General features: G+C 35.6%; 1 protein-coding gene across 2 annotated transcripts in view; it reads right to left on the bottom strand.

The window, feature by feature from the left end:
* LVRN (laeverin) overlaps nucleotides 1–24,388 on the bottom strand; it is a 58,004-nt gene that overhangs the window by 15,422 nt on the left and 18,194 nt on the right. For both annotated transcript variants that reach the window (XM_045838104.1, XM_045838105.1), the window contains exons 4-15: nucleotides 22,335–22,461; nucleotides 18,620–18,774; nucleotides 16,987–17,100; nucleotides 12,982–13,125; nucleotides 12,375–12,440; nucleotides 12,216–12,281; nucleotides 11,635–11,807; nucleotides 9,712–9,788; nucleotides 9,248–9,387; nucleotides 7,141–7,196; nucleotides 2,711–2,864; nucleotides 477–571 (exon numbers count right to left, since the gene is read on the bottom strand). In XM_045838104.1, coding sequence (XP_045694060.1) covers nucleotides 477–571; nucleotides 2,711–2,864; nucleotides 7,141–7,196; nucleotides 9,248–9,387; nucleotides 9,712–9,788; nucleotides 11,635–11,807; nucleotides 12,216–12,281; nucleotides 12,375–12,440; nucleotides 12,982–13,125; nucleotides 16,987–17,100; nucleotides 18,620–18,774; nucleotides 22,335–22,461 — 1,367 coding nt within the window. The remainder of the gene's footprint in view (nucleotides 1–476; nucleotides 572–2,710; nucleotides 2,865–7,140; nucleotides 7,197–9,247; nucleotides 9,388–9,711; nucleotides 9,789–11,634; nucleotides 11,808–12,215; nucleotides 12,282–12,374; nucleotides 12,441–12,981; nucleotides 13,126–16,986; nucleotides 17,101–18,619; nucleotides 18,775–22,334; nucleotides 22,462–24,388) is intronic.

The raw sequence follows: 24,388 nt of genomic DNA, 5'->3' as shown, positions 1-24,388 counted from the left end.
CTAATATATTTCACTATCAACCTCTCTCACAAAATTTGCACAATGGTAGAATTACTGTCACCAATAATATATAGAGGGGACCCTTTCCCCCTGTGGCCTTCCCATGCCCTTCAATTAATTGGTACAGGCTGACTTTGCTTAGCACAACCCTTCACCAATAGTATGACACACTCATGGTTTCAACCAATATCCTAAGATTTGAGGATATAGAGCTACAAATTCCTGTGCACACAAATGTGCTTTTGCAGTAAATTGCACAAAAAGCACACAAATGTGCTTTTGCAGTAAATTGAGATCCCAAACTATTATTTCCTATTAGAATACATGTAGCTCACCAATCTCAACCTACTGTTCTAAAAGTATCACATACAAAATCTCTCAGTGAATCATAGTTATTAAGATCTTATGTAAACCTGAAAGTCTATTTATTAATATGAATCATTGTATGCAATTATCACTGTTCAGAAAATACTTACAGAGCTAAATAGTCATCTTGCAATGCTGCCACATTTTCACGAATTATAGTTGAATAAATATTCCATATTGAGATAAATCTCTTTAATAGATACTTCTATAAACAGTAAAGAAAATATACTGTTAGTTTTGGCTCACAACACTGAATTTGCACTGTATTTCTCTTTTATCTGAAAAAATATTAATAGTGACAGATATTTCTTCAGAAATGATCTTTATGTCTTAGTAATGTGTAGCTGGTTTAGTTTTTAACTTCCTTAGGTTCAGTTTGCTCATACAAAAGAAATGGGGTTTACAACAATACCAATTATTACAGTTTTGGGAAGACTAAACAATATATGTAAGCACACTGCCTGGCATATCAAATAAATAAATATTAGCTATTATTATCATTTAATATCACCCTATCCATTTCTGGTTGTCTTCAAAAATGAGAAAAAATGTAAAAATTTAAAACTAACTTCCTACTTTAAAACATCCATGTTTAATATATAGACCGCCAAGAAAATAAGGAAAATTAATTTATACCTTAGATAAATTTAAGCCATAAATCTAAAAGAAAATTTCTTCAATTGAACTATCAGCTGGTAAATAAAAAAATTATAAACATATGTTTACAATACATCCTTGAGCATAACTAGGTGTTATTCATTGAAATTCTTTAATAGGTAGTTACAGAATAGCATGGGGATGTAAAGTACAGTATAGGAAAGGGAGTAGCCAAAGAACTTATATGCATGACCCATGGACATAAACAATGGTGTGGGGACTGCCTGAGGGACTTGGAGGTGCTGGGTGGAGGGGGGCAAGGAGGAAAAATCTGGACAACTATAATAGCATAATCAATAAAATTTAAAAACAGATAATTAGTTCTTACTTATTTACCCAAAACCAGTCATCAGATATTATCAATGAGCCACCTCAATCCCACAAATATTAAAGTGCCTTCTATTTGTCACTGTCCCCCATTCAAGTAAGTTTCCATCAGCACTTTGTTTTTTTCTTTGTTTGTTTGTTTTTAACATTTTTTAAAATTTTAACTGTTGTTCAAGTACAGTTCCATCAGCACTTTGGACAGAAGAGAAAACAACGTCTGGAACCCTGAGGTATTTGTGATCTCACCCTCAAACTGCCCAGCAACTCACTTGGAATCTTCACCACCTGACTTACTTTCTGGCTGGTTTGTGGCCCTTAACTCTCTGCAAGGGTGCTCCCTAACTTTTGCTTTGATTTTCCCTGTGCTGTCTTTTTTATGATCACTGTTTAAAACCTAATAATGGAACTTTTCTCCTTTTATATTATTCATTATGATGGCATGTTATTTCTTCATTTATTAATTCTAATTTCCCTCTCCCTCTTTGAAACATCAACAACAGCTTTTTTTCCTTTTTCTGGAACACACCTCTCTGATTTTAAGTGCTGGCTCTGTAAATCAGAGTATTTCAATTATGAATACAGGATTGTTAAAAGTCATTCTGTTGATTAACAATCTTTCAGGGAAAATAGTTGTTAATACATACTATTCTTTTCTGTAAGCAAAAAGGCATACTATTTCTGTCCACTTCTGGTTTCTTAGGGTTGGGGTCAGGACACACCATTTCAATATGAATTAAGTACCTTTCCAAACTTCTTTTTTTAAAGATTTTATTTTATTTATTTTAGAAAGAGGGGAAAAGAGGGAGAAAGAAATATCAGTTGGTTGCCTCTCCACATACCCTGACCTGGAGACATGGCCTGCAACCCAGGCATGTGCCCTGACTTGGAATTGAACTGGCAACCTTTTGGCTTGCAGGCTGGCACTCAATCCACTGAGCCACACCAGGCAGGACTCCAAACTTCTATCATACTCATATCTTAGACCAGATTTATGACTAAGGTATTTTAAAAAAAGAATAATCAGGGCCTGGCTGGCATAGCTCAGTGCGGGCTGTGAACCAAAGTGTCGCAGGTTCAATTCCCAGTCTGGGCACATGCCTGGGTTGCAGGCCATGACCCCCAGTAACCGCACATTGATGTTTCTCTCTCTCCCTCTTTCTCCCTCCCTTCCCTCTCTGAAAATAAATAAATAAAATATTTAAAAAAAAGAATAATCAGTCATTCCTAAAAAATGAATATATATATGGAACTAATATAATAGACTATTACTTCTGAAAAGGCCCATTTCACAGATGTTCTTTAGAGTATAGAAAGAGGAAGAATGAATTTTTTAAAACCACATAACAAAGAATGAAATTACCTTCAATAATGGGTATATATCATAGTTGTTCACATCAGCAACAAAATTCCTGGGTAGCAGGTTCACCAAGACTGCATGCCATACAATTATTTCATCTTCTTCAGCAAGGTACTTGGTTAAATCAAGTGCTGTTTCAATCTCAATATAATTGTTTCTGTTTGGTTTAAAAAAACAAAAACTGAAAAACCTTCACTTGCTAAGTTATTTACACACTTTCCATGTTTGTTCTATGCTTCAAGGCCTGAGTTTGATAAGATACGTGAAATCAGGAGGCTGGAAGCCTCTCATTGATAAGATGGGAACCAAGCAATGTTGACAGGTCCTCCATTTCAATTTGGCAAAGCAGTATTTCTACATTTAGTATGCATTCTTATGAATATAATTTTCATTCAGAAAATATTAATTAAAAGCCATTCTCTAGCTAATGTTCTATTAGCATAAACTAGAATATAGGATGTTATGCTTGCCTACCACTGAGGAGCTATTTCTTCAGTGAGGAACTGAGATTTACACATAAGCAGCTATTAACAAAATGTCCTTAAAAAGCAATGAATACAATAAAGTTGCAGAGAAGGAAAACATATGCATGTGATGAAAAAATCAGTGAAGGACTCCTGGAGGAAAAATTTGAGAAGAACAATGAAGGATTGAAGTTGGTCCTGAAAAAGAGGAAGACTTAAAAACAGAGACTTTTTTAAAGACTTAAAAAAACTTAAAGTGGGAATTAATATGATGGGCAGACCAAGCTAATTGAAGGAGAGGACTTATTTTGTGTATAAGTAAGGGGTGGACCTAATAGGAAAGGTGGATTAAAACTGTGGAGAGCCATGAATGTCTGGATGAAGAGTTTGCATGTGGTGGGATGGTATTTGGACAACTGGGTAACATCATGAAATTGATGCCTAAAAAATGTTATTGCACTTGTGCTGAAGAAAATGGAATGGAATTCAAAGGAACTAAAGGCTAGAAGTTAATGCAATAGGCCAAGCAAAAGACCATGAAAGCTTGGCTTAGTATGGATGCAGTGAAGGTAGTAAGTAAGGTAAGAATCCAAGACTTTCCCATGAACAAATTGGTAAGAAGACATGGTGACTATTTGGGAAATGTAGAGGAGTTCAGGATGTCTCTGATGTTTCAAGTTTGGGTGATGGAAAGAAGAGTAGTACCTTTGACAGAGAAAAAAAATGATAGCAGGAACAATTGAGAGGAAGAAAAAATTCAGTGTCTTGGGTGCTGAAATTAAACAACCACAGGGTAAACAAAAGACACGAAAAGAGAAATAGACACATAGATTTAGAAGTCATCATTATATCTTCCACAATTATCGAGTACCTTATATCTTCTAGGCACTGTACATGTACATAATAGAATAATCAGTGAAATAAAAAATATCTGAGTTATCCAAAGGAAAGATCGAAGAAAAGAACAGAACCATCACTGGTCCTGAGGATGCTCACTGCAGCAGGAAGAAGAGAAGTCAGATACGTGAGGAGAATTGATTTTGCATGCTGGAGTCTCAGGAGGCCAAAAAAGAAGTTTCCAGGAGGATGCGGTCAACAGTATCAAAGTCATGGTAATCTTAGAGAGGAGTTTCAATGAAAGTAATGAGTAAGGAAGGGTGCTGCAGGTCACAGAGGGGAAAAGTAGTAAAGAAATGAAAGATGAAATAAGCAGACATTCATTCAAGAAATATGACAAGCCAAAGAAAGAATACACTAGATAATTTATCATGTATATTTTCCTTAATTTTATTGCCTGAAAATTTAAATTCTGAACATTTACCAACTTACTTGGCTAAATAGTTACCAAGAGCTTATATTGAATAAATATGAGAAATAAAATCAATAATTTTATAATATATTAAAATACAGGCTATATCTCATTAAAATTATACCTATAGCCATCACCCTTGGGTAACATAAATCACTTCAAATCTCAGGTGACACTATTTATTTCCAGCAACTCTTTTTTTAAAATGTCAGCTACTTTATTTCCTTAACCCTCAATATTACAGAAAAATATGAACACATCTACAATCTTCCTAAATAACCCTTTTTTTTTTGTCCAGTGTATCATTGGCAAATATGTTCTCCTATACAGTCAGTTCCCTTTTCATTTTTTTTTAAATTTTATTTTAATCATTGTTCAAATACAGTTTTCTCCCTTTTACTCCCAGTCCAGCCCACCCACCCACCCTTCCCTACTTCCCTCCCATTACCACCTTCCCCCTAGTTTTTGACCATGTGTCCTTTAAGTTTGTTCCCGTGAACCTTTTCCAATGTCCCCTGAAATTCCCTTTACTCTCCTCTGTGGTCACTGTCAGCCTGTCCTCTATTTCAGTATCTTTGGTTATATTTTGCTTGTTTCTTTGCTTTGTTGTTTAGGTTCCTGCTAAAGGTGAGATCATGTGGTATTTGTCTTTCACTGCCTGGCTTGTTTCGCTTAGCATAATGTTTTCCAGCTCCATCCAAGCTGTTGCAAAGGGTAGGAGCTCCTTCTTTCTTTCTGCTGCATAGAATTCCATTGTGTAAATGTACCATAGTTTTTTGATCCATTCATTTACTGATGGGCATCTTGGTTGCTTCCAGCACCTAGCTATTGTAAATTGTGCTGCTATGAACATTGGGATGCACAGGTTCTTTTGGATTGGTGTTTTAGTGTTCTTAGGATAGAGTCCCAGCAGTGGAATCACAGGGTCAAAAGGCAGACCCATTTTTAGTTTTCTGAGGAAGTTTCATACTGCTTTCCATAGTGGTTGTACCAGTCTGCAGTCCCCCCAACAGTGCACTAGGGTCCCCTTTACTCCACAACCTCTCTAACACTTGTTGTTTGTTGCTTTGTTTATGATGGCCATTCTGACTGGTGTGAAGTGGTATCTCATTGTGATTTTAATTTGCATCTCTCTGATAGCTAGTGATATTGAACATCGTTTCATGTGTCTTTGGATTTTCTGTATGTCCTCCTTGGAGAAGTGTCTGTTCAAGTCCTTTGTCCACTTTTTAATTGGATTCCTTGTCTTCTTAGAGTGCAGTCGTTAAGTTCTTTATATATTTTGGAGATTAAACCCTTGTCTGAGGTATCATTGGCAAATATGTTTTCCCATACAGTTGGTTCTCTTTTTATTTTGATACTGTTTTCTTTAGCTGTGCAGAAGCTTTTAATTTTGATGAGGTCCCATTTGTTTATTCTTTCCTTTATGTCCCTTACTCTAGGAGACATGTCAGTAAAAAAGTTTCTGCGTGAAATATCTAAGATTTTCCTACCTACGTTCTCCTCTAGGACTTTAATGGTGTCACATTTTATATTTAAGTCTTTTATCCACCTTGAATTTATTTTTGTATATGGTGTAAGTTGGTGTTCAAGTTTCATTTTTTTGCACGTGGCTGTCCAGTTCTCCCAACACCATTTGTTGAAGAGGCTATTTTTACTCCATTTTATGTTGCTTCCTCCTTTATCAAATATTAATTGACAATAGAGACTTGGTAAATAACCCATTTTAACATTTACTAGAGTTTACAGAAGCAAGCCTGAATCACTTGTTGTTTACCTAAGTTTTTATTCCTGGTTAATACATTAAAATAATGATTCTTATACTTTTTTAAATAATCCTATAAATATTTAAACACTATTATTTTTTTCTATTTATAGCTTCTCTACTGCCTCCTTTTCAAACTTTTTCCTTTAAAGGGTTCCTTTTAAAACAATGAATTGTCTTTGCTGATCTTTTAAGGTTCTTTAAAAAATTTTCAATGATCATTTAAAATCTTATTTTACCAAATCCAATTTAATTGAAAATATATAGGACTTTGATATAATTGACTGCCATTTTGGACTTGAGAAAGAACATATGCTTCCTCTCAGATTGTTGGAAAAAGCATTGCTTTCTATTGCTCTTTCCTGAGAGGACTTTTTAAATTGTGTTTTTTTTTCTTTTTTATTGTGGAAAAATACATATATCCAATTTACCATTGTAATCATTTTTAAGTGTACAGTTCATTGGTATAAAATACATTCATAATGTGGCACAACCATCATTACCATCCACCTTCTTAATTCTTCTCATTTGTAAAACTGAAACTCTGTACCCATTAAATAGCATCTCCCTGTCACCTTTCCCCCAGCCCCTGAGAGCTTCCATTCTACTTTCTGTGTTTATAATTTGATGACTCTAATGACCTCATATAAGTGGACTCATACAGTATTTGTCTTTTTGTGACTGGCTTATTTCACCTAGTGTAACTCCCTCAAGTTGTTGCATATTCCAGAAAGTTTTATGTAATAAAATTCCACTATAACCACAGAATTTGATCCTAATGTTGATAAGTTAGAGCCTGGATATACTAAAGAACCAACTTCATAGTGATGAAGTTTATAATGATAAAAGTTCTCAAGGCACACTCTAAAACCATGAGAGAAGAACATATACTCACTTAGACAAGGAAAAGGCATCATCAATCAACTGTAGTCTGTGAATAACAGGAATAGCCTACAAATTAGATCCCAATATATGCAGAAAAATATGAGAACTTTTTTAGGAAAGAAATAATTTTCAAAAGAATAATAACATTTAAAGATCATTGCTGCTTACAAAGTACTTTCATATGAATTGTCTCATGCAAAGAAATGATCATTACTAAGGGTATTCCCCATAATTTATTATACATCTGCTTTTGATAAATGATCCCTTTAGACATGAATCATAAGGCTTAAATGCAGCAGAGAGTTTTGCCAAAATACTCCCTGAAAACAGCATGTTAAAAAAAGAAAACAGGAAGCCAAGTTTAAAAGGCTCCTCCAAAACAGAAATTACACATTCAATTGTATTACGATGCCCAAATTATTGTCAGGGGAATTTTTTGGCATGGGAAGCCTTCAATAAATATTATTTAGCACCGTTTTGGTAATACTGAAGTACTCTTTAAACGATATATCCCTTCTCAAGATTTTACTACTTTGACACAACACCATCAACAGAGCCCTTTGAATCATGGAAAGTCAGGGGTCAATTGCCGACCTAAGTCCTGAGGCTTCTGTTTGAGCTCTGTGGCACTGCCAGGCCCCAGACTCTGTCTCAGCATTAGTGTCCTAAGGGTGCACAGAGCCTCCCACAGTATTCTGTCAACACCTCCCAGCAGTTTTGTATATTTGGTCCTAGAAAATGTATCTTCACTACTTCCTTTTCAACATCTGAGCAAATCAAGCTTAATTCTTTCCTTGGTAGTAATCTCATTTCTTTCCTGGCAAGTAATCACTCATTTTATAGATTAATATTAATAATTGAAATATTTTTATTTCCTCATCAATTATGTTGTAGGAATAAGTGACCTCAGTGTTTAAGTAAGTAAATCTACAGCGGTTTCAAGAAATCATTGCCACAATGACATGACCTAGTGCTTCCATAGCCAAGAGCACCCTTAGAAATCAAGAAGAATTTAGCTGCTCTGAGAAAGATGTTAGAACAAAATATTTTCATAAGTAGTTTTTGTAGCTTTATACAAAAGTGCAATAATAATTTTAAAAAAATTACTGAACATGTTCTGATGCCTGAATTGTTAATCCTTTGTTAAACATAACACATGCATCACTTTATTTAGTCTTTGCAACAACCCCTTAAGGTCAGCCTCTTACAGCCATTATGATACAGATAAAGAAACTGAGGCATGCCTGGACAAACAAGAGACCTAAGGTCACACACCTGGTAAATAATGAACAAAAATATAGATACAAATCTACCTCACCTCAAATCCAAGGTCTAGACCAATGCTCTTTATTGCCTCTTCTGGTAGAGAAGATGCTGCATGTGCATCTCAGAACTTTCGAAGAGAGAGACACCTAAGATTTCTTTTAGTTCAACACTGTACTTTTACAAATGGAGTCTCAGTGAACTGCCCAGGATTTCACAGCTGGGCCAACTCTGTAGACTTCTAAGCCAGCATCTATCTCCACCAATGGAGATTTGGTCTAATTTAACCAATTAAAATCTTGCTGATTGGAGCTGGCCAACATTTTAATATTTACATATTAAATAATGATTTAGTTGTTTCACAATTTAAAGTGATATTGATTATTGATACTTTGTGGATTAAAATCTCCCCTCTGAGAGAGTAAGAATATAATTTTTATAAAGTTAACATTTTCTAGCATATAGTGTACACTTATTATGGGCTTAGAAATTTTAAGTGTATGTTTAAACATACATTGTCTCTAATCCTTGTGATAAATAAGAAAGATGTTATTTTCATTTTAAAGTGAAGAAATGAAAGCAGAACATTTAAGTAACTTTCCTAACATCATAAAACTAAAGGTTAATGGGAAAATGATTCTTAAGTTTACACGGAAAGATAAAATTGTTGTGGAAAAGTGAGATTAATGTTCAAAAACATAATACATTCAATCAAAATCTCCCTTTTCTAAGAGTAAGAAATGAGGGGAGGGTCCCTTCCCCATCAGGCAGGTTTATAAAAGCTCAACTCTAAAAGGCTAGAGAGCGCAATATTAATGATATTTATTTAATAAAAGGGATAAAAATAATCTTACCTTAGGATCTTTTTCAAGCTGTTGATTTAATTTCTTCCAACCTAATTTATCATAGTTAACTCTATAATATCCAGTCATATTCACATTTAAAATCACCCAGTCATGGTCAGAATCTGAAACTTGCATTTCAGGGAATAATCCTACAAAGGAATATGTGAAATGTTTGAAATGGTGCATTTGAAAAATACTTCAATGTATGTCTGTGTGATAGCCTCTTAATTCTAAACATTAAACTCAATGAAACAAGAATTAAAGGAATTCTAAAATATATATATAGATCTTACCATAAATTATATTTTTTCACATTAATAGCTTTTGATTTGAAACTTTTCTTTAGATCTCTGTGTTCAACAAGAATAATATATAATACTTTAGTTTTAAACAAGATAGTTTTTCAAAAGTTAAATATTTTAACTTTTTATAATATATATTTATGAAGATATTTTTAAAAATTTGTTACTTACTGCTGCTTTTGTCTAGCCAAACTAAAGACTGTGTAGTTCCATTTTTCATCCAAAGAATAGGTACAATCCATGTGTTACTTATTGGAAAAAAATTTAAATGTAATTAATTTTCATACATAAGAATGTAAACCCTGAGCCAATATTAAATGAGATGATAAAATAACAGACAAAACTGGAAATCTTTGGTCATTCCCTCTGGATATGTAAGACATTACTCTTATGATTATTCACTATTGTTTTTACAAGCCAGTTTTGCTTTAGCTCTTTGTTTACTCCCTTGTTGTATCTTACAGATTTACTTCTTGTAAGCTAAGGTAGCTACTAAGGCTGTCTTGTATCTGAAACTTTAAAGGTCTGTTTATAATAAATTATAGCCACCTGGCCTTTTCAGAGGTCGTTCAAATGCTGCAGACAGACCCAAATCCATCCTTGCCAAGAGAGGTAAAGAGAAATTTAGGAAGAAAAATCTTGGTGTCCTGGCTGGTGTGGCTCAGTGCATTGAGCACTGGCATGAGAACCAAAAGGTTGCCAGTTAGATTTCCCATCAGGGCACATGTGTGGGTTGCTGGGCAGGTCCCCAAGTGGGGGGCAAGGGAGAGGCAATCAGTTGATGTTTCTCTCCCTCTTTCTCCTTCCTTTCCCTTCCTTTCCCCCTCAAAAAACAAATCAATAAAATCTTTAAAATGTTTAAGAAAAAGAAAGTTTGGCAAACATTTCAAAATGTTTTTCAGCATCAAGCTTTCTCCCCATCTGAAAAATACTCAGCATGAATCAGCCATATTATTCATATTTACTGAATGCCAACATTCTCCCCAAATTGGTATCATGACCAGGATGAAGTAACTTACCACAGAGAGGACATTAGTCATCTGAAGGATCATGATACTTGGAGTTTGAGCAAAATTTCCAATCTTGCTCAAAGGCTCACAAGTCTGGGTTCTCAAAGACAATAAACTGAGGGTCTGTGTTTTACCTGATAGCTAAGGCATACTCTTCTCAAAGATACAGAATAGAACTGTGAGAAGAGACCTTGAGATCTCTTGTTCCTCTCCCCTGGGGTTTTGAAAAAAGAGTAGGACAACCTGAAAATTATGGTGGTGGTATTTGAAAATTAATTGTTCATTTGTGGAAATAGAGCAATGAGTGGCGAGGACCAAAACTTTATGAAAAGCAGTTGAACATTATCCAACAAACTTAGACATCAAAGGACAGGAGAAAGTGATGAATGTTAAGCCACTTTATACTCATCATTTCATTTCATTTTTACAACAATCTCCTGGGATACATGTTATTGCATTTACTTCATTGTTAAGGTAACTGAAACGCAGATTTTAAATACGACTTACCTAAAGTTTGAATTTTGGTGAAGTCAATATTTGAATCCAGCATCTAAAGGCCATAATTCTAATAATTCTAATATTATAGGTATGGCTACAAATACACACACACGTGCATGTGCAGGCATGTGCAGAATTATTCCTCAAGGACTAGTTACCATTAAGTACCATTTCCAGGGAAGAGAAGACAGCCTTGCAATGGGATCTCTTTTACTCTTAACTAGCATGAGGTCATGCACAGGTCTATCATATTGCCTGTCACCCAGAATCCTAAGTAATTCATTATTTCTGTCTGAAGGACAAAAAGAAATACGCAACACCCAAAGCTTTGGGTCACTGGTGTTGGGGAGGGACACTGCCTTGGATCCTTACATGCAGGTCCCTGGCATGGCTCAGGACATCAGGGGCTCTACCTCATCCTAGCACCCCAGTAACATCCTGCATGGAGTCCTACATCACCATCCCAGAGTCACTCTGCAAAAGGGTGTACCCAGCAGGGCTTATGCTTCCTCACCCACAGGCTGGCTTCCATTTGATCAGAACTCAAGCCCAAGGAAGGTAAAGACAAAGGAGAAAATCTACCTACTTGTGGGTTAGAAGAGTCTGATTTTTAACTTTTCCAAGAAAAAATGGCTCCTGTTTCATGACGCCAGTGGATACATTTAAGGTGATAACTGGAAAACCACTCTGGTGTGTCCAACTGTCCATTATGCTTTTTACTGTTGCTGGCAAAACAATTTTACTCTGGTCATCTATGGCCTATTTTTAAAAAGCATCAGAAAAGCAGATATTTGTCATCAAAATCTTTTGAGGTAGCAATCTCCTAAAAGAAACTATATAGCTATTTTGTACAGTAATTCCCAGTGGGTGATATTCTGAGCCAAATTCAGAGCTCTTTTCAATTTTATATCTGATGGTTCCTTAGTTTGTTTATTCATTCATTCATTCATTCATCCACTGAACACATGTCATTAGATCTAATACATGCAGGCTCTGTTCTAGGCACTGGGAATATAGTGGTGAAGACTAAAGAAACAGCCCTGACCTAAAGGAGTTTCACAACCAAGGCAAATTTGTTTTCCTGTGGCACTGCCATACATGCATGGCCACCCTGTCTTGTTGAACTCTATTGTACGACTCTGTAGGAACACTTCAGGAAGACAATACCATTTGAAAATGCCTCCACAGATCATCTTGCTCGGCATTTGAGTAAGAAAATGTATCCAAATATGACTGTAAAAATAGAAAAGTTATTGTTAAAATAAATCACAACCCAAAGCAATTTATGTGCACTGCCTTCCAGGTAACAATTTAAGGTAAACTCACCTTAAGTGCACTAATAAATACACTCTCATTCAGGAAACTAGAAAGCATCCGGGCCATCGATGCTCCCTAAGACAAAAGAAACTGTCTATGATTTGAACAAAATTCAATATCTAAATACTGACATATTCCATTTTGATTAGTATTATTCTGGGCTGTGGTCCTGATTGCACTGTGTATGTTAGTTGAATGTTCCAGTTATTCCAAAATATTTTAATAAAATAGTAGACTGTCATTAATTAATAGGTAAAAGGTGAGTTAATGTCCGACATACAAAGAGTTCAATGTACACAAAATGTTTTAAATTGATATATTTCCGTGGCAAGAATAAATTTGCACCAAGCATAAGCATTTACCATTAAAATAGCAAATGTTTAAGTCTATTTATAATGGTAAATGGCACTGAACACATAATATCGAGTTGATTAATATTTACTAGATTAAACACATTTACTAGATAAGAACTGACTTAACCACATTTTCTAAAATCTACCTACTGAACAAAATGAAGGTTATTTGTACCAAAAGTTTAGTCTATGACTCTTAAAATCCATTTTATGCAACTTTCTGCAAGAGTACAGAACAAAAGAAAATATATGACTGACTTTACCTTATTATAAGTAAATGAATCAAAGAGCTCATTTATTTCATTTGTTTCTGTGAAATTGTCCACCTTCATGGAGACGGCTCTAAATGCCAGGGCATGATCTTCTCTGAGAACATCATGTAAAATGTTAGAAAAAAATACCTCATTCTACAAGGAAAAAAAAGGTGAGCCACATTAAGTTCTGAAGTGTCAAAGAAACACAAAATTCAATGTTCCCAAAATAGTTTCAGTGTCAGTTCAAAAACTGACACTGAAGAGGAGGAAAAAAAGACAGTAATTGAGAAGTGCTCCGTGAGCTGTGATACACTGAATAAATCAGGATTCTGTGAATAATGAAACTCTAGGATTCTTTCCTTCCCATTTGTTGTCAGCTTTTATTTCAATTTTTAAAAATATTCAATTACAAAGTTAATGTGATTTCCAAGAGAGACAGCTCCATTTGCCCTAAGGAGGAGGTTCCCTGGGGGAAAAGCTTGTCTTGGTGGTTTTAATCCTCTAGAATTTTATAGAAAATTTTATTAGTGACCCCTTAAAATCAATCAATCTCTCTTGCATGGACATTTATAAACCAAAAGCGTGCCATATTTATACATTTGCAAGGATGCTGATGTAATAATTTGAAATTGGAAATAAATCCACAGACTTGATACAACAGTTTATATCTCATGCATTAAAAGAAGGCGATTTGTTATATTTTACTGAAAAGTACAGAACTCTCCAAAAGATTAGATTAGATCTCTCTGACACATGACAAGGGCCATCTCTTTTTGAAGGGAAGCCAGGAGTCTAACCAAAGTATAGACAAGAGGGGTGTGGGATGGACGGGCCACAGAAGGAGCAGCAGAGACACTGCAGGGACAGCTCGCTCATACCCTGGAGAGTTGGGAGAACCCCTGATAATCCACATTAAGCCTCCCTCAGGGGTCCCCATGTCAACTCTCACCCCTGCACATTGTCAAATAAACTTGAAAATTCTGCCCCGCTTCCATTAGCCAATGTTCCAATCAACCCTCTCCTATTAGCATGTTGTTTTTAGATGTATTAATACCATTGATTAGGCTATTATGAAACTCTGAGAAAGCCTGTCATTTAGGGCAATGCATGTCAATAAAGAATAACTGGGGGTTTTGTTGAACTCATTCTAATTCAGTTGGTCTGTTTTGGGGCCTGTACCTTTAATAAACTACTAGATGATGCTGATATTGCTAGTTTAAGAATCACACTTTGAGTAGCAAAAATTTAGGAGAGACATCTGCCTAAGGCTGGTCTTATTAAGTACAGGTTTTATTAGTTTAACGCTCAAGAGTTCTGTTTCTGCATATGGTTCTCTGGTTTTCCTACTCAATTTCAATCTAATGACTAGATTAAAAGTCCACAATTTTTGAAGATCATTGAAACAAGGCCTTAAGATTTTAAAAAACCAAGCTTGTGGTAATTGTCTCAAGTGCCAGGAGCTGATGCTCTTCCAGCAAGCGTTATATTCACTCAGTTTCACAAGCAATTGAGAAATGTAGACTCAGAAAAGAGTGATTAAGAAGCAATGATAAAAAAATAATGGAATGGTACAAAAAAGGCTAATCTTACCATGTGAACTACAAAAATACCACTAATATGTTTTCATCAAGTTTTCCCAAATATGACAATATCTTAGCCATTTTAGTTGCATTTAGAGATACTGATTGATGTTAGTATATTCTCTTCAATTAAGAACATAGAGGGTAAAATTTTCAAATGGGCAGAAAACCTGAAAATACACTTCTCCAAAGAAGATATACAGGTGGCCAATAGATATATGAAAAGATACTCAATGTCACTAATCATCAGAGAAATGAAAATTAAAACCACAATGAGATTTAAAACCACACCTGTCAGAATGACTATCATCAACAAGTCAAGTGTTGGTGAGGATGTGGAGAAAAGGGAGCCCTCGTGCACTGTTGGTGGGAAGGCAGATTGGTGTAGTCTCTATGGAAAATAAGATGGAGGGTCCTCAAAAAATTAAAAATGGCACTGCCTTACACCCAGAGATTTCATTTCTAGGAATATATCTGAAGGAATCCAAAAAACGAATTTGAAAGAATATGTGCACCCCTATATTCATTGCAGCACTATTTACAATACCCAAAATATGGAAGAAACCCAAGTGCTCATTAATAAATGAGTGGATAAAAAAGTAGTCGCACATCTATACAATGGACTATTACTCGGCCATAAAAAAGAATGACATCTTACCATTTGCAATAGCATGGATGAACCTAGGGGTTACTATGCTAAGTGACATAAGTCAGTCAGAGAAAGACAAATGCCAGATGGTTTCACTTATATGTGGAATTTAAGTAACAAAACAAATGAACAAAATTTAAACCGTCTTATAGATAAGGAGAACAGATGGATAGTTGCCAAAGGGGAGGAGAGTTGGGGGCCGGTGAAAAAGGAGAAGGGTTTAAGAAGTACAAATTGGTAGTTACAAAACAGTCATAGTGATGTAAAGTATAGCATAGAGAATATAGTCAATAATATTGTAATAAGTATGTATGGTGCCAGCTGGGTATTGGAAGTATTAGGGGAACAATTTGTAAAGGATATGATTGTCTAACAATGATGCTGTACACCTGAAACTAATACAAATAATATTGACTGTAAACTGTAATTGAAAAATTAAAGAACCTAGAGAATGAATCTAATTGTTTTTATGGGAATGGAACTTCTTTCCTTACTGACTCTAAGTACAGAGGTAAAGAATATATGGAAAGAGGTTTTGAAGAAAACTAAGATTTACTATATGTGTATAAAGTTTATGTATATATGAATAGAGTCATATAATGAACACACACACACTAGCTCCTTGAGAACAGAGCACTCCCAGGGGCATTCTCTGCAGAGCACGGTGGTTAAAGTTATGGTCTTAGGGATGCAAAAACGGGAATTGAATCTCATCTTTAATATTTAATAACTGAAACAATTTGCTTAATGATTCTATGCTTGCTTCCTCAACTATAAGATAGAAAAATAACAACTACACTCAGATGATTGTTTTGAAGACTGAGTAAGATGATGTATATCTAGAACTCGTACTACCTAAGTGCCCAGTTAGCGGTCAATACCTTACTATTATAGTTACTAGCATCGTTATCCTCGTTATCTTAAATCCAGACAACTGGGTTATAATCACAGTTCTGTCCAATCCAGAATATGACCTTGGCAACTCACTTAACCTTTCAATACTTCATCTCCTGACCTATGTAACGGTGTCCAGCCCAGGGGAGGAAGAGCAGCGGCACCACAGAGCAGCTGCACTGCATGTTATGGGATGTCTGCAAAGGGCAGGGCGGGTGGCACGGAGCTGGGGCATTCAAAGGCTGCTATGTCAGCGCTTCCCAGAAACTGATTTCACAAACAGATAAAAAAAGATGTTTTTAAGTCTCTGTGGGGCCAAGATAGGTTTGTCAATGTCTTATTCTAGCAATTTTTAATCAACAGAAGACAAATATCATCTATATACTATCAACATCCTTTCATTAAGGAAGAGAAAAGGGACATTTTATTACCAAAATAATAAAACCTAATCTTACAATCTCCCTCTAAGTGAACAAATTTAGCTTGCAAGGAAGATCTGGCCACTGGAGGTCTGCTGCTTTAACATTTAGGCTGGGCAGGAATATCAAAGAAAATAACATAAACTCCAAAAATACCATATAAGGTAATACAATAAAAATTACCCGGAAACACTTAAAAATCTTGTTTTTAAAAATAATTAATGATTTGTGGAAATGCTTTTTACATCATATGAAGTAGAAAAGGCATTATTCTTTTCTGTGTAATTCCCACTTTTATGAATATTTACAAAAAGCCTGGAAAAAGAAAACACATTAAAAAGATAATATTGATCATCTCTGGTATTACAGATAATGTACTATTCCTTGTATTTTACACATTTTCAACAATGAATATGCATTACTTTTACAAATAGGAGAAACAATGATAAATAAATTTAACAGACATACTTACTCCGGGGAGTTTAGGATTGAAGTAGTTAATTACTCCGAGCTCAAAATAAGATGCAAAACCTTCATTGAGCCAGATATTGTTCCACCAACACATGGTGACCAAGTTTCCAAACCACTTTTGGACATGGAAGAAAAAAGAGCTTCCTTAAATTTAATTTAAGTAATATTTACTGTGATTGCATGTTAAATAAATATAGGGTCAGAGACATAATGAAACTTTGTTTATCATGAAAACAGGACTCCAAAAAGCATGTTGTTTTAACATGAAGAGATATCAGTCATGCATGTCTCTGAAATAATTATTTTACATTCAATGATAGAAACCAATTTTCCTTTTAAAACTGTGATGTTCAAAAACAATGAAAGCTAGAGTAGCATTTCTTAAAGTGCTCACTTTGCGCATAAGTAAAACAAAGCAGAAGTTCTAAATGTTCACTGAATACCTAATTACAGCTTCTTATACTCTAAAGGATTTTGCTGTAAGAAGTTACGACATTTTAAAAATATGATTTGATCTGTGCCATGTACAAATCACTTGAGTAATCATGTTCTGCAAAATGGTTCAGCTGTGATTATTTTCTATATGAACTTAACAGAAAGAAAGTGTCAAACAGATGATGAATAGAATCAGGAAAGGAAAACACAATAGTTTCCAAAACCAACAAATCCACACTCTGGTATTTAACCAAATTCTTATAACAGCTGTGACATACTCATACTTAGCAGCCTGTGTTCCAAAACAACGTCTCCCTGAGGATATAATAAAAAACGACACTTGAGGTGACTGATCAAAACTTGCGGAACTGTGTGTTGACTGGGTAACATGGTGTTTGTTATTCAATCCCAGGAAACCACCCTTTCCGCCAAATTTCTTATGAATTCATACAACAATATGATTTCTTTCTTGACAGACTTGTATTAATGGAGTCAAGGTCAAGAGGAATATGTGAGAATTTCTATCAAATCAGATAACTAAGCCTCTAAAATAAACCATGAAAGCGTGGAGTTCTATTGAAATGAGTCTTTGTTTCCACCTCCTTTGGGGATGCAGCTCAAGGGTTCATCACCATTCATCTCACTGACACTAGCATGGTGCCTGTGTTCCTTTAACCTCTCTCCAAAGAAAAAGTTTGTAGCAATCTACTGATGAAATATGGATATTTTTAGTGACCTTTAGTGACCTTTTTAATGTACCTTATTTTGAGATGGCATGAAAACAAATAATCATAGATCTGCTTGGCTTATTTTTCCTGAAAAAGACCTTGGGGGGTATAAGAGGACTAAATGGTCATGGAAAAAAATACAGAAAAGATTCGATATAAATAAATAAATAAACTTTTAAAAAGAAGACTTTGTGGAGCAAAGTTAATCTTTGGATGTAAATACCTAACTGTCCAATGGACTGTAAATTCTCATCAGTATGATCTATCACCAATTGTTCAAATCCACACACGATCTGATTACACAGAGCTCCTTATTGTTCTCATTTTCCCATTTTTTGAACAATTTTTAAAAATTTGGTATGCAGCAGGTTGGTTTTTTGGTTTTGGATTTTTTGGGGGGAGTTGCTATTTTTGTTAGAGCACCTGGAGAACATCTTCATGTGAAGTGAGAAAAAATGTTTTACCACATGCCTGATGTCCGATCTCGTGGGAGACAATGTGGGAGATCACCGTCTCCTTTTCTGTCAGTCGATCATCTGGTTGCAGCAACAATAATGACTCATCAAATATCAATAGTCCCCAGTTTTCCATGGCACGGTTGTCAAAAGTAGGCAAGGCAATTATATCTACGTGGATTTAAATGGAGGGAAAAATAGAAAGAAAGTACGAGTGAATATGAATAATCTGAGAAAAGTCTATAAAGACAAATACCAAAGACAGAAGCCAGAAAATAAATTTTTACTATATAAAAATCAATAATTTTGATAAAGGACTTGCATCTAAAATATACAAAGATCTCTTAAAAGTCAACAATAAACAAACAACTTCATAAATTTGGCAAAAGATCGATTGAGACACTTCACTAAACATATGTAAGTGAAAAATAAGCATATGAAAAAGATGCTCAACACCACATGTCACCAGGAAGTTGCAAATTAAAACAATAATGAAACAAAAACAACAATGAGATACCCCTACACACCTATTACCATGGCTAAAATCCGAATGCTGGAGAGGATTTGGAACAACAGGAGCTCTTATTCATTGCTAGAGGGAAAGCAAAATGGTACAGCCACTTTGGAAGAAAAGTTTGGCTGTTTCTGATAAAGCTAAGCATAGGCTGACCATAGAGTCTAGCACTTGAGCTCCTGGGTATTTACCCAGATCAGTTGAAAATTCATGTCCATACAAAACTTGCATACAAATGTTTATTGCTTCTTTATTTGTAATTGCCAAAAATGGGAAGCAACCAAGATGTCCTTCAATGAGTGAATGGATAAACAAACTGTGGGACATCCATACAATAGTGAATTATTCAGTGATAAAAAGAAATGATTTATCAAGCTATGAAAGGTCATGGAGAAGCCTTAAATGTACATTACTAAGTAAAAGATGCCAGACTAAAAAAATTACACATGGTATAATTACAGCTGTACATCAGTATGGAAAAGGCAAAACTACACACAGTAAAAAGTCAGTGGTTTTCAGGGATTGGAGGAGGATGCAGGATGAACAGGTAGAGTACAGTGGATTTTTATGCTAGTAAAACTATTCTGTATGATGTTATAATGGTGTATACATGTATTATGCATTCATCAAAACTCATAGAACTGTACAATGTAAAGTGAACCCTAATGTGAAATATGGACTTTAGTTAATAAAATATATCAATATTGCTTTATCAATTATAATAAATATACCACACTAATGGAAGATGTTAATAGCAGAAACTAGAGGCAGGATGGGGGGGGGGCAGGTAGAAGAGGTATATGGGAACTCTAAAAATAAGATATATTTAAAATTAAATATTTTAGTTTCCTAGAGAACACCATAAACAAATTTGAAGGGCAAACCACAAACTGGTATAAGTATTTGTAGCATATGATGGGGGACCCCAAACAACCCCTAGAATTATCTTCTGGAGGGTGGGAACTTGTAGTACAGGCTTCCCCTGCTAGGTGAGTGTTCTAGGAACCCATCTGTATCAGTGTGCCAGCTGGTGTTGTTGTGAGAGACTGTAATTGGTTGGCTTCACTCAATTTTTTAAAGACTCTTTCAATGTGTTTGCCCATTTCATGATGGCTGATTTACAAATGCACCTGCCCACACTGTGCTGAGTGTTCAGCAGTTTTGACCCAAAACAGCATGTCCCCTGTGTCCAACCCTCCCCATTTACCCAATCTTGCCCCAATCAGCTTTTTTTTTTGTTTCTCTGGATTGAAAAAAAGCCCTCAAGGGGAAATATTTTGTCATTGTGGAAGAGGTGAAACAAAAAACAGCAGAAACACTAAAAGGCATCAAAATCAATGATTTCCAAAACTGTTTTGAGCAATGGAAAATATGTCTTGATAGGCGTATTGCATTAAATGGAGAGCAGTGGAGGGTAACTGAAATTTAGACATGTAAGAATAAATACACATTTTTTTATAAATAAATTCCAGTTTTTGTGGTCTCCCCTCATCTATCACAACTGGACAATATTTTTTTCATTGAAGAACCCTGACAAATCAAAAAAAAGTATGAACAATTCACTACAGAAATAAAATTTAAGCAGCCAAAAATCTTATTTAAAATGTTCAATTTCTTTACTTATCAAAATCAAAAGTAAAACAATGGTATAACTTAATCTTTCAAATGTATGAGAAGCTTAATAATTAGTAGTAGTTAGCATTAGCATTAATAATTAGTTATAGGAAAACTGACACATGACCGGCAATGGGTGTGAACTGGAGTAGTCTTTCTGGAGCAATCCAGCAAAATGCTTCATAATCTTTAGAAATGTTCCTATGCTTTGACTAAGTCACTCAACTTTTGGAATTTATACTAAAGCAAATAACACAGGTATTTGTAAACATTTCTTTACAATGGTCTTCTTTAGTGTTCTGAAAGTAGCCTTCCCCCCAAAAAGTGGTTGAAGCAGTCCTAATATTCAACCACTGAGGAGTAAAGTATTTTATCAAATTGATATGTAGGTATTTTCTGTATTAAAAATGACAATAAAAAAGAATGTTTAGTTATCTGGATCATATTGCTACCTATGAAAGAAGAGTGCCAACTCCATGTTGTTGTCTTTGTTAAACATGAAGCAGCAAATACCAAGAAAGACAGAGATCCAGACTAAGGCAAGCATTGGGACAGGCACTGAAGGCCAGCCACAGCTGTAACTGTGTGGCGGCATTACAGGGGATTTCTCTTATCTTTTTTGTGTTTTTCCCCATTTTTGCAAATTTTCTACATTGCAATCATTTATGACTTTTATAACTAGAACAATAAAAGTTTTTAAATTTTCTTTTGCTAATAGGAGAAATATTATCATCCATGTTACATCTGCCTGGTGAGTGTTCTACGCTGTGCTATGCTCAGTAATTTAAGTTGACTTTACACATGGCTGACGCTGACGGTGTGCGGTAAAGAGTGCACCTGGGTCCTTACACAGCCTCCATAGATAATGCTCTATTATCTTGGGGCAAACTTAGTTGCCTTAGCTTAGGTTCCCTATTCTTCTAACCTTCCTTTTCATCCACCCACTGCCATCCCAACCACTGACCCATGTCAGAAAAACAAAATACATTTACATGATACCCTCACATTAGAGGGAAAAAATACTGAACAACCTTCTGAACCAAATGGCTCACACAGTTTTAAGGACATACTGCATAGATCTATACGGGATAAATGTTTACATATTTCCTCAAAGATCATATCATACTCACACATGATTCCAATTTTATATAACAAAAATTCACAGATGGGGCCTTTAAGTCCTAATCTAATGACTCACAGCTAAGAAATCTTTTTTTAAAAACCAACAAAACCTTACTAAAGGGAACTGGAGTAACTCACGCGGGCCTGCCGCAGGGACCCAGAACACTGCGCTGCACACCTGCATGATGATAGAAAGGACAGGATGCAAGAGAGAAGGCAGGGCCTGGAGGGTGTAAGGCTGCTGGCAGGGAGCCGGGAGGGATCTGAAGCCTGAGAACTCACTGAGTACCTGCTGAGCACATGGCACCACACAGAGAAAGAGCAGACAGGCCTTTATGTGTTCAGAGGGGGGTGCAACTAACCCCAAAATAGCATCTAAATGGTGACAATGGGTCATCAGGGGCCCACCTGGATACACTTGACCTCAACTCAGAGCCCTCACAATAGGAAATCAACCACATTGGAAGGGAAGACGACTTACCTGTTTTTGGAAGAGGATAACTAATATTAAATAAGTCTTCCAGGAAAGAGAAGATGGGACCTGTGATGTTCAAAGCAAAGTCTGCATTTCCATTAGCAATGGCATCTTTCCGGGCCCAGATGCGTATCTAAATCAAAACAATTAAGCAGTGATTAGGAAAAGCAGTGATTGATGTTGGAAAATGAAAGTATGCTTGCTCTAATTCCCTGATACTCTAGAGCCAAAGTCACATTTTTTTCAAAAGAAGCTACATAACCAAATGTTTAAATGGATATACACATTAAGAAAAGCCCAGAAGGTTCTTCACTAAGTCGTGAACAGTCATGAATAGTAGCTCCCCAGAAAGTGTGTTATTTCCATCTTTTGCAATAACATGTGTAACTATTGCAATCCAAAAACACTGTGTCTACCCTTGCAGAAAATGTAGATTCTATGTTAGGGTAAATGGGCACCTTGGGCTTTTACTTCTCTGTTCTGGACATATTCCCAATGTTCCAAAACAGAACTGTGCAGTCAGTGAGGGTTATATAGTAAGGTATATATTAAACAATTTTGAATCATGCCAATTTAAAGTGATTTGTTAATGAAAACATTAATAGTCCCATCTTATTTTCAAAATTTGGAATACAGTTAATTTGCCTAATGTTAAATTCATCAAAAGTCTTATGTTTTTACAGTTCTTGAAGCAAGTAAATTACATTCTCTGTTTATGATGCTTCCACTTTAGTAAGTAAAAAGAAATTCCTGAAATGTTTCGTCAGTTTAAAGTAACCATGTTGTTGTTTGGGCACTTGGAAGTTATTTGCATGATTTTGGTGACTACTGTAATTTGCTATTGTTTTAACACTCTTTATTATTTTAATACGAAATTATTTTATGCTCCCACACAATGCCATCTAAGCATTTTTAATGGAGTTGTTAGTATTAATGCTAAAGAACATGTATGAAACTCAATAATCCTGGGATGGAAGTTAGAGGGAGATGAAGGAATTAAAATAATTGTCCTGATGTGAGTATAGTCAATTTGAGAAAGAGCTCTTTGCAAAACATTACAGAAAATGCTAAGGAAGTGAAAAACGGCACAACAATATCTGTGGATTGTTGCACTTCAAGAACACCTTCACCTTTAATTTTCGCTAGAAAAATTTGTCTTGAATTATGTAAATTTTGAATTATGTGAGGTCTTCAGGAATGTTCCTCTCTCACGAAACGCAACCACCTGCTTTTGAAGCCTTCTCCCTTGATCCCGTCATTCCTTCCAACCTTCCCCTTGTGGCAGAGGTCTCAGTACCCTGGGAAAGAGGGTCCCAGCTCCCAGCCCCGCACCAACAAGCTTGCCCTCTGCAACTCAAGTTCTAATTTCTGAGGTAACAGAAAGACTGCTGAACCAAAGCCCACACTACTGAGTGGAAAGAATAGGCTCCTTTCCCCACATTCAAGATCATAAACGCATTTTAATTCACTTGATTATTTGGAAAATAAGGGCAATAACAAAGTCTGTGGGACAATTTTCAATTTATCAATCTCCTCCCACAAACTACAGTATTATAAGCCAAAATGCAGGCAAATAATGGAGATTTCAAGCTGGGTGGAAGGTGTGGGTGGTCCCTGCTAGGGCAGCAAGGAGTATTTGGAGGTGCAGCCATAAAGTTCCTTCAAAACCACACCCAGTCCACCAGTGCGTTCTTGTGGACCTCTTGAGACAGCCGACCTCAACATCTACAAGAGAGGAATATCTACACACAAGCTCATGTGTGCTAAATTCTACTCAAACTATGTTATTTCCAAACTTAGTTTTGTATTTCTTAAATTTTATTTTACTGAATGAGCAATTTGTATATAGTCTGGATGTTATTCCAAGAGTACACTCTGTTCCCCTGTAGAGTATTTGGTGGACTCCTTCATTTTGTTGCCAAATGCAACATGCCACTGATAAACTCACCCCAAATCTCAGTTTCTTGGCTAACAACATTACTTTCTTAGGTATCTTCCATTGCATCTTTCCTTCTAAAACAGCTGGCTTTCTATGCAGGGTGATCTTTCACTGAGAAACA

Source organism: Phyllostomus hastatus, unplaced genomic scaffold (genome assembly GCF_019186645.2).
Source record: "Phyllostomus hastatus isolate PE091 unplaced genomic scaffold, TTU_PhHast_1.1 phas_contig_254, whole genome shotgun sequence".
NCBI lineage: Eukaryota > Metazoa > Chordata > Mammalia > Chiroptera > Phyllostomidae > Phyllostomus > Phyllostomus hastatus.
The sequence above is the reverse complement of the archived record's forward strand: the minus strand, read 5'-3'. Positions and strand labels throughout refer to the sequence as shown.